Source organism: Arvicanthis niloticus, chromosome 12 (assembly GCF_011762505.2).
Source record: "Arvicanthis niloticus isolate mArvNil1 chromosome 12, mArvNil1.pat.X, whole genome shotgun sequence".
Classification (NCBI taxonomy): Eukaryota; Metazoa; Chordata; class Mammalia; order Rodentia; family Muridae; genus Arvicanthis; species Arvicanthis niloticus.
In genome coordinates, this window is record NC_047669.1 from 12,087,650 (window position 1) to 12,098,503 (window position 10,854).

General features: G+C 43.5%; 1 protein-coding gene across 12 annotated transcripts in view; it reads left to right on the forward strand.

Annotated features, from left to right (window-relative positions):
• Lpp (LIM domain containing preferred translocation partner in lipoma) overlaps positions 1-10,854 on the forward strand; it is a 597,622-nt gene that overhangs the window by 571,676 nt on the left and 15,092 nt on the right. For all 12 annotated transcript variants that reach the window (XM_034515315.2, XM_076942742.1, XM_076942739.1 and 9 more), the window contains 2 exons: positions 3,414-3,592; positions 8,835-8,955. In XM_034515315.2, coding sequence (XP_034371206.1) covers positions 3,414-3,592; positions 8,835-8,955 — 300 coding nt within the window. The remainder of the gene's footprint in view (positions 1-3,413; positions 3,593-8,834; positions 8,956-10,854) is intronic.

A 10,854-nucleotide genomic window follows, 5' to 3' on the forward strand; every position in this document is an offset into this window, starting at 1 on the left:
TAGGGAAAACATCTCATAAGCAATCTTATGGTAGCAGAGAATGTGACTCATTTTTACTATAACAGAAGGAGAATCAGGAAAGATTTCTTTTCCAGAATAAGTGGCCTTTGAGCTTTATTTTAAAACGAAAGAGAGCAGATATTTTCTAGGCAAAGAAAAGTATAAGGTGCCCTGGGTGTGGGCACTGGTTTTTAAAGATGTAGGATGAGCTCAGAATGGTGGAGAGAAGGTGAAGCCCACATGGGAGAAAGATCAATGATGAGGAGAAGGAGCCAGGTCACAAAGCACACTGCTGATTGGGAGGGTCCCCAAGCCGGAGAGTGCTCTTCTGCCAGCTGCTCACCTGTCACACGTAGCACCGTGTTCCACATCTAAGACATGTTCTGAGCAGACTTAGAGACATCTCTTTTGCCCTGATGCTATTGAAGCCTGCTTCCTTCAAAACTGTCATTTCACATCCACTCAATCCCACATTAGAAAAGCTTAAATATGTACATGGAGAGTCCAGCTTTCTGTTTAAAAATAACCATGTATAAAAAGGTACAAAGATTCCATTGTTGTGCTTAAAATTTTATGATTAGAAATTTCTAAAAGTCTTTAGTAGGAAGACAAACATGTAAGTCCTACTTTCAAACTAACGTCCAGGGATTTTCCACTTGTTTCTAGTATGTATCTGGTAGTCGGAAATTGGCCTTTTCTTGCATTCTTAGTACTATTAAATAACAGTAAGCTGAAGAATTGGGATAAATCATTTTACCACTGAGAAACCTGATGTCTGGAGCAAAGAAATTATACAAAAAAAAATGACTCTTCTATATTGTCCCAGCCAGGACACTGCATAGACTTTAAGAAAAGCACATGCTTCTTGTTCTGGCTATATGTCAGTTTGTCAGAAGTCAGGTAGAAATGCCAACCTCAAGGGCCCTGGTGAGCTCAGTGACCCAGTTAACCAGTAGGCCCCAAGTCTGATCTCTCCTGGCCTACAGGAAGTGCAAGCGTGCTCCACCCTAACAGTGTAAAATGGGGACGGACAGACAATAGAGGGAGTTGTCTGGGAAAGGTTAGGGCACCCTTCATGGCAGTTTGTCTGAGCCAGCTACTTTCTTGGAAACTTTTTTTTTTTTTTCTGATTTTGGGTCATTTTTCACGAGGCTAATTTTAGGCATACTCTAAGCTTATTTTCTTTGTAGAACTGACCAGATTCTCCATCCCCTGAATAGACCACTCACAGACCATAATGCTCTCCCTTAGAAACTGACTAAGCCTTGTATGTTGCTCCTGGTTTTGAGTAAATGAGCTGAACCTCAGAGCCAAGCCTCAGTGCAAACAAATACGTTTTCTGGTCTAGCATATTCTGTTTTATTCAACTCCATTATAGACTGGGTTTTAAAAAGCAAGGGGAAAAATGTTAAAAGCCACAGAGAAGCAAAACAGAAGCCCCAAGAAGACAATTTCCAGTCACACTAACTCAGATCACCAGAGTAAAAAGAAGAGGGCTGGCCTCCTCCAGACCCTCACCCTGGATGCCTCTGGTATTTTAACTTCATCACTTCAAGATGAAGGGAAAGGAGGCTCATAGTTAGACTATGACCAAGGCAGCTTCAGAACCTTAGGCCACAACTCATTGGAGAGGATGATTTTGGATTTGCCAGTTCATCTTGGGATGCATTCCAGAGTCAGAGGAGGCTGACCAGTGCTGTGCCACCATGCTACTTAGACAAGATTTTTTTATTCATTCTTTCTGTGGGCATTCATCCCAGCTTGTTTTTATTCCACGCAGTATAGTGGGACAGAGACATATATTCTAAAAAAATAAGCCCTTCTGACTAGAACCTCTCCACGCTTGTCACTGTACCACTAGGAGGTGCTGGTACACAGACACAGAGAGCAAAAAACATTAGCTGCTTTTCCAGAGGACTCGGGTTCAAGTCCCAGCACCTACATGGCAACTCACAACTGTCTGTAGCTCCAGTGGGTACCTCTTTCTCGCAGAAACATACAGGCCAGATGCACATGAAAATAATAAATGATGTTTTGAAAAGCCTTAAAACAAACAATCCCTTTCTTTAATGAAATTACAGCACTGTAAAGTAATGAGATATATACAGTTAAGTGTTGTAGAAAAATAAATAAATTGAAGTGGGGTACAGAGAAGTAGTGTAGTCAGGTGGGTAATGGAAGAGCCTGCTGACCTGCACATTAGAGGTCAGAATGGGCCTTGCCGTTCATGCTCACACTTTAAGATGTAAAAGCTAGGCATTTCCTGAGTAGGAAGGACAGTGTGCATGCTGCTTGGATACTCTGAGGGTTGAGCCTACAGAGGGAAGTCAGATTCCATGGAAAGAATTCATTCTCTTTACACTACAGAGCCATGAAAGCCTGGCATAAGGGAAATACATGGTCCCATCCATGGTTCAGGATCACATTGGGCATGTTTGTAGGGGTCAAGGGGGGTTACTTCAGTTCTCAGGGCCCTTGTTACCTCTCTACAGGCATCTCTCCCCTCAAAGTATTTAAAGATCTCAGGGCAAGAAGGCAGTTTCTCCTTAATTTTCATGCTCCATCCACTTGGTGTATAGTTCTTGACATCGACACCCTAATTTGATTCCCAATTCTAGTGAATCCCTTCAGATGCTTTCTTTAGAGAATAACATATCACATGTGAAACAGGATTACTGGCCGAGAATACGGTCTTGGGGGTAGATTGATAGTTGACCTTGCTGCCTTGCTGAATTATTAGCTATTCAGGGTCACATTTATTCCTAAGGCCCAGCATAATTTCAAATCCAAGTAAGTCTTAGTTCAGTTCTACGACTAGACCACCACCTCATATCCAACATTTCTGTCAGGAGTTCATTTAGCCTGAATTTTGAGGCTTTAAGTGACAGCTCCGATTAGGGCTGTGCAGAGGGTGTGGACTTGTCTCAGTCATGACAGATAAAAAGTTGAGGGCCGTCAGCGACCCTACTGGGCCTTTAATATTGAGGCAAGTTTTCTTGAAATTGTAAAGCAATCTTCTAAACACAGAACCTGTGTGATGTGCTTTAGTGAATATGTCTAGCCTGCCATGGGTTTTTATAAATAAAGTTCTACTGAACTACAGGTCCCTTGCTCGTGTGTTCTCAGAGGCAGCCTTTGGCCTAGGATAAAATGAGTTGTTGGTACCAGAGATCCCTACTTTCTGAGCCTTTATTGAAAACTTGGTGCAGTAGAACAAACAAAATGCTACAGGAGAAAAGACAGCAGGCTTTCTAAGACATGGGTTTGCTGCCGATGCCTGGGTGATCCCCTCTGACCCTCCTGTGTGCATCACTTTGATGTCACTGATGCTGCTGCAAACCACCTTCCCTAGAGAGCTTTGTTCAACACTGAAGCCATGCTGTCCCACTAACCAGTTTTCTTTCTCTCCTCAGAACACACTGGAGCAGTGCAGTGTGTGTTCTAAGCCCATCATGGAGCGGATCCTCCGTGCCACCGGGAAGGCCTACCACCCACACTGCTTCACCTGTGTGATGTGCCACCGTAGCCTGGACGGCATCCCGTTTACCGTGGACGCTTGCGGTCAAATTCACTGCATTGAGGACTTCCACAAGTAAGCAACCCCTCTCCCTTCCAACCTGCCAGTCCTCCTGACATGTGCTCTTGCTGCCTGCCACTGGCTGGGCTTGTTTCTGAGCTACATACTCTGGGATTTAGGGAGATATTCTGAGAGTGATCTCCAGAGCACGGATGGATGTCAGGAGGTCCCTGTCATCTTCCTACATTTTCTCTATTCAAAGCTTCTCTGCAATTGATCATGACATCCTTGTGAAGCTGTAGATATGGAGGAGTTGATTCAGGGAGTTGAAAGGCGTGGCCATTGTCACATTGCACAACTCCCAGCTCTTCAATTTAGTCATTACACCAAAACTTGTCCTAATGGTCTCCTCCTACCTATGACAACCTCTCCACGCTTGTCACTGTACCGTTAGGAGGTGCTGGTACACAGACACAGAGAGCAATTCCACCCCACAGTTCCAGTGTGAAAGGCAGTCACATGCCATAGCCAACATATCCATGTCCTCCCTCACACTCCTCTGGACCAAGGCCTTGTGTGTCTCAATATGTTCCCTGATGACTTCAATTAGTGCCACATTTTGAGAAGAATCCTAGAAACATACAACTCCTCTTCATGTCTCCGATTTCATAGTTCCTCTCTCTTCCATCATAACTCTAGGGTTTGGGAAAATGGCAGTTTTGTATTTTTCTTCATTGTCCTTGTTGGCTGGACTAACCAGTTGATTGCATCAGTGCACATGTTTTCTATGGTCTATGTGGGGAGCGTCAGGTATGGCTTATGTGAGGCAGTACAGCTTCCTTGCTTCCGTTTGCTGGGCAGCCGCTTCTGTGAGTGGTTTGTAAGACTCCCAAGGATGAAGCACATTGCTGACCACTTTGGGCTCTGCTCTGAGGCTCAAGACAGCCTGTGGGTTTCCTTCCCCACTGTTGATTGTCAGCGTCCAGAAGGTACTTTCCACAAGCAGTTTGGGGACCTGAGACTCATATTTTAAAAATGAATTTCCTGACCACTCTCCCAAGTAGCAGTGAAAGCAAAAACCTCACCAAAAGATGTGGGGATGAATGAATTCAATAAATAAATAAATTTTAAAAACCCAGAAGCAGAAAATTTCAACTTGAATTAGTCAAGAAAAGGCTCATTTTTAAAGGGCAGTCACAGCATAAATTGTACTTCACATTATTGCTATTTTTAGTTTGTAATTACACGTGAAAAAAAACCCTGCATCTATTTAAGGGAAGTGAAAAGAAACCAACGTGGAGTGTTTTTCTGTCACCATTCTCTCCTCTCTGAGACTCCGCTGATCCAAGACAGACAGACAGATAGCTGTAAGCGGAGCTCACATGTTTGTGTTGCAGGAAAAGCCCAAGATGTTATACCCCTCAATTAAAAGAGGAATCAGTTCTGACAAATGCAAGTTTATGTCGCTGCCATTTCTCCTTCTTTCTAGTGGTGGGGAACATAATTAGAGACTTGTAACCAGTGACATAAGCCTGTGGGTCTGAACGCTCCCGCAAAGCAGACTTGAGCGACTGAAAGGGGGAAAGATACATATCTCAAGGCCTGCCCCTCCTCTTTCAGTGCACATGAAAAATAAGAAGTTATTTCTTAAAAAAAATAATGTCTGCACAATTGGAAGATGTGGAGGGTTGGATATTACCCTTCTGTGGAAAAAGAAAAGAACATATTCCAGAATGCTTGTTGCTTAGCTTTCAAAGTACTAGAAGACAGAGTGGCTAGCCTTCAATCATGGGGTGGTAGTCTTCCTCCATGAGGTGTTAGCCTTCCACCATGGGGTGCTAGCCTTCCACTAGGGGTGCTGGCTTTCCATCACAGGGTGCTGGCTTTCCATCACAGGGTGCTAGCCTTCCAGCACATGGTTCTAGCTGTCTAGCATGGGGAGAGTCAGTGCATGGCTAGGGACACCAACAAAGGGGCAGAGCCTGCCTCTCTACTCTGGAAAACTTCTTTGTGGTTGTTCTGAGTGGCTTTCTCCTGTGAGCTTTTAGGACACATATCTCAGCTTGGTTCTACTCACAGTCACACACTTCTCTCTGTGTGCCATGGCCGTGTTGAGTGCTGAAGGAGAAGCCGGACAATGAAAGCTGGATAAAGGTCAATGCTAATGCTGGGCTTGTGGGGAGGAGGCAGGCTGTGTGGGTATAGCTGGGATACAGGGCAAAAAGAGCAGCACCCAGAGGACAGCTGCCCTGTCCTCCTCAGAACTGAGCAGTTGGCTCCGGGATCAGCAGGCCTCACACAAGCAGGAGTTGACATGTGCTATGTAAGAAACAAGGGAGTTGTTGATGGAGGATGTAGGGGTTGTCTACAGAGAAGCCCCTCAAAATGTCATCTCAGAGCTTCTCACTTGAAGGGCAGAATTGTGAGGTTTGCCTAAGGGCTGGTTTCCATGTAACTACCTTTGCTTAAGGTTGACTCATGTCCCACAGCCTGGGAATTGAACTCTTTCACAGACTTGATTGCTAGTAGCTACTAAGTAGTTAAGGTGATTACCTTAGGTCCTGTACATAGTACGTGGGAGTGGCCAGTGGGTGTACACACACACCATACATACATGCATGCACACATACATACATATATACATACACAGTCTCCTCATTTTACCGATATGACTGTATTCAAAGCTAAACTTACTGTCTATTTTAATAAGATTTCTTTGATCTTACCCCTCCTTATTCCCAGGGATCATGGCACCTCTATATTTGAATAATTTTATTTGAGTAAGTATGTATAGTTTTGGATTTCTAGTGACCTGCACATATGAATCAAGTTTTACAGTAACCAATTTAGATATTTTTTTGCAACAAGATAGACTATATATATAAAAAGTTTAAGACAAATACAGAAGCATGGAGAATTTCCTATGAGGCCTGTGCTGGAATATTGTTGAGTCTGTGTTTCTAGTGCCAGGGCACTGGTGATGCCCAGAACAGTCAGCTTAAACTGTTGGTGTGTTGCACATAAACAGTCTGTGGTTTCTTGGCAGAGATGTCACCTGTGGTCTTTGTGAGACTTCCTTCCCCTGTGATAAATACCTGAGTAGAAAAGGTTTATGTAGACACCTGAGTTTCAGAATATTTAGTCCATGTGAGCTGGTCCTGGGTTTCTAGACTGGTGGTGAGGCAGTATGTAATGGAAGAAAGACATGATGGAAGAAAGGAAGAAAAAGACTATTCACCTCATGGCTCTCAGGGACAAGATGTCGCCTTGAAGAGCATGCTGTCAGTGAGTGACCTGCTCATTCCTACAAGGTTACCTCTTATATCTGCACCACCTCCTGATAACACCATTGCACTGTGACTGTAATACTAGACTAATCTGTTGAAGTCTACACTGTCACAATCCAGTCACTTCACAAAGGTTCTTCAGTTGACAACTGAACCCCGAGTCTATGAGCCTGAAGGGAACATTGCAAGCCCAAATCCGAGCACTGATCCATTTAGTTGTTTAATTTAACATTCATCTGTTAATTGCCAAAAGTATGTTGGATATGAAATAACTAGGTTCATGGCTCCCTTGACCGAAGAATAGAAGTGATAAAAATACTTTCCCATAAGATGGCTATCAACAGAAAATAATAACACGTGCACAGTGCTTAACAGAACTTAGTACATATTAGGCACTTAGTAAACAATACCCATCAGAACTGCTTTCACCCATTTTTTATTAGTATTTATTAGTGCCCACTTGGCAACTTAGGCACTGGAAAACATCCCAGTGGATCATGAGCACTGTAGTGACAGCTCCTGCCTCTCTGCTTTGCCAAGGACGAGTGATTGGTCAGAAAGGACATTGCTTCAGACTGTCTATAGAGATGGACCATGAGACTAGACATAAAATCCAGTAACATCTTTCTCATTAGAAACAGTATAGCAGGTGATTCATGTTATTGGGTATTGCTCAAAATTCTCTTGTATGAGCCAATCATAGTGGTCAGCAAAGACATAGAAATAATTACTACCTAAAAAGGTAAAGAAAAAAAAAAAAAAAAAAAAAACAGAGAGAGTGAGAAGAAGAGGAAATTGAATCCTAGAGGAGGAACCCACGTACCTGGGAAAACCAGCGAGGCTGTGGCTACTTCTGCCCTCCCAGCATCCTGGTATCCAGGGAGAGGACATTTTAAAGTTAATATCAGAAGCCTGACTGTTTTACTACTGATAACCCAGATTCAAAAATAATCAGGTAATTCAAAGCAGTTTTTTTTTCCCACTGAATATCAACCTCTTGCATAAAATATCAATTACAACAACCCTGATTACTGCTGCAGTTGTACCATGATCCTCTTAATTTTTCTTTCACAGCAATCAATCGATCCGCTGCTTAATTCATATTTATTTAGATTGCAGCCATACAGATGCCTTTTGGGCACCTCCAGGAAGATTAGAATGTACACAGAGGGTATAATGTATGTAAAAACTCTTTGACAACCGTGAAGTTCTCTGCAGAGTATTAGATTACTATCATTATTTCCTTTTAAGTCTTACTACAAGTAGATAAATTTTAACATCATTAATCTTAAAACCATTACCATGAAAACTTTAGTGACTTCCTCAGTATCTCTACATCCTGTTTCTCTACTATTGGATTTTAGGTGTTGAAACAGGGTCTCACTCAGTAGCCCAAGCTAGGTTGGCACGTAGGCTGATCCTCCTGCCTCAGCCTCTCTGGTACTAGGATTTCAGACATGCTGGCTCTGTGTATCCTTTATCGATTGTCTTCGGTTCTTATGTGTGTCCATTCCAAATCATGTCTCAGTTTATACCTCCACAAATGATATATGTGCACATGCGTGTTTGAGGCTTCATATGGTCAAGAATTCAAGAGAAATTTTAACAAAAGAAGCTGTAGAGATTTCCAATGTCAGGATATTTGTCTGTGGCCCAATGAAGGAGTGCCAATAGAAGCAAGTTGGAGGGTGGTCAGGGCCTACCAAGAAGACCTTTGCCATGCACGTTCAGGCTGGACCTTGTTTCCTGTGCTCAGCTAGGTCACGCTCATGCAGGAGTTCTGTGCACAGGATCACTGCACCCCACATGCTGCCTGCTGATGTCCTCTGTACAAAGCAGATGCACCCTCTTCCCTGTCAGATAGCACTACACACCATCTGTAGAGGCCTCTACTGCCTCAGTCTCTTCTGGTCCAGGTCACACAGGAAGTACAGCTAAGGTGTCAGCCTCCCAGTTTTTCTGTTTCCTTCTGTATTCCTCTCCATCCTCATCTGTTCGTAACATCTCATCAGAATTCTTTCTATTTTCAGGAAATTTGCCCCTCGCTGTTCTGTGTGCAAGGAACCTATCATGCCGGCCCCAGGCCAGGAGGAGACCGTCCGCATTGTGGCTCTGGACCGTGATTTCCATGTGCACTGCTACCGCTGTGAGGTCTGTGGCATCCCCAAGTCAGAGCAGTTATAAAACCTGGAGAGCTTTGTGCCTACCAAATACCTTAGCACTCACAGTTTTTAACTCTGACACAGGCAGTTAATATACTGACATCACTCAACTTACCCCACTCTTCATAGCCAGGCCCCTCTCTCTGGACATTTTAAATGCTTCCAAGTCTTATTCCTCCAGATATGGCTATGAGACCTAAACATAAAATTATATGACACGGGACATTGTAAACTATTAAGCTAGAAGAAAGGCTATGATGATGATGGTGATGATGGTGGTGGTGGTGATGATGAAGCATCTTTAACTTGGGGTTTGGTTAACTACTTCTATGGGCAGAGAGGCCAATATCACCTAATGAGAAGGAGACAAAAAAACATGCTTTTTAGAGATATAAAAGCTTCTCATTCAAAATCATGGAAATTTATTGATATAGTAGTTAGTTCCCAAAGATTATTTGAGAGGCCCTATTGCTAAGAGCTATAGAAGAGTCGGGTACAGGGTGCTGTGAGAATCCACTGTGCATATCCATAACCAAGTTAAAGTGAAAAAAGTAGCTTGGCTGATACTGGCAGGACATGCAGCCGTTGATGCACTAATACACACGGGCAAAGGTTCTTTCCCTCATCATTTTAGTTAACAAAGGATGCTACATTAAGAATATGGTTTTGAAATATTTAACCTTCTTCTCTGTGTTACCCAGGTGCTCTCCTTCCAGTTTTCTTTCTCATTCCTACCTCTTGAGTATGCAGCACTTGTCAGGCCTGTCCCCATCTGTATGGGATACAGGCTTTCTTATCCCCATGCAGTTGTGTCTCCTGTCAGTATGGGATACAGGCTTTCTTAGCCCTGTGCCCTTAGAGTCCAACTGGAAGATGCCCAAGGATGCAGGCTGGGAAGGCTCTAAAGGCTCCAGAGAATTTGTCTGCTCCATTCACTGCCTTGCCTATAACTGACCATCTGTTTTATGCACTATGCCTTGTTTCTCCCTAAAGCCCAAGTTGCATGCCCATGTTCTTAACATGAAGAAATACAATACCAAACTAACAGTTTTTATGCAAGGTTTATGAACAGGGAAGTAAAGAGAGCATCAGTGTTCAGCCATTGTCTTTCCAGCATTCCTGTAATGAGACCACAGGGGTATAGGCATCCTTTAGCAGTCGTTTTACAGGAGACAGTAAGGCTCCAAAAAGGACCCCCACAGTCTCTCACGTACTCCATTACATACATGCAGGCTTTGACTAGTGTTTTTGCATCCAGTGTGCTGTACAAATTAGATTTGCTTTTAATTGCTGAGAAACTTCCAGAAACAAAACCATAAAATGAGAAGAGCCTCAAATGGAGGACAGCAAGCCACATTCTAGCCCTGCCTGCCACCCTGAGAAACAGGAAGGAGGCTCTCCATTCCAGCCTTCTCCTGTACAGTGCCTCAGTGTTATGGTCCTAGATATCTGTGTTTCCAGTGCTGTGGTCAGGACTGGACTTTCTACAAGGTCCAAATGACCATTGAGGACAGCTCATTAAAGGCTTGAAATTGGGCAGCTGAGCTTGAAACAGCTTGATCAGTAAGTATTTACCACACAAGTGCAGGTACCTAAGTTTGGATCCTGAGAACCCACATGTAAAGAAAGAACAGCAGCATGTACCAGTAACACCAGCAATTGTGGAGGAGAAAGAGGAAAGTCTGTTGGGCCATTACAGATCCGAGAGCTAATTAACCACTCACTCCAGCTGAACTGAAGTGACCCCTAGAGAAAGAGACAGAGAGAGAGAGAGAGAGAGAGAGAGAGAGAGAGAGAGAGAGAGAGAGAGAGAGAGAGGAGAGAGAGAGAAACAAGGAGAGAATAACAGGGAAGGACACTAGACATTGTCAAAATCTGACCCTCATGT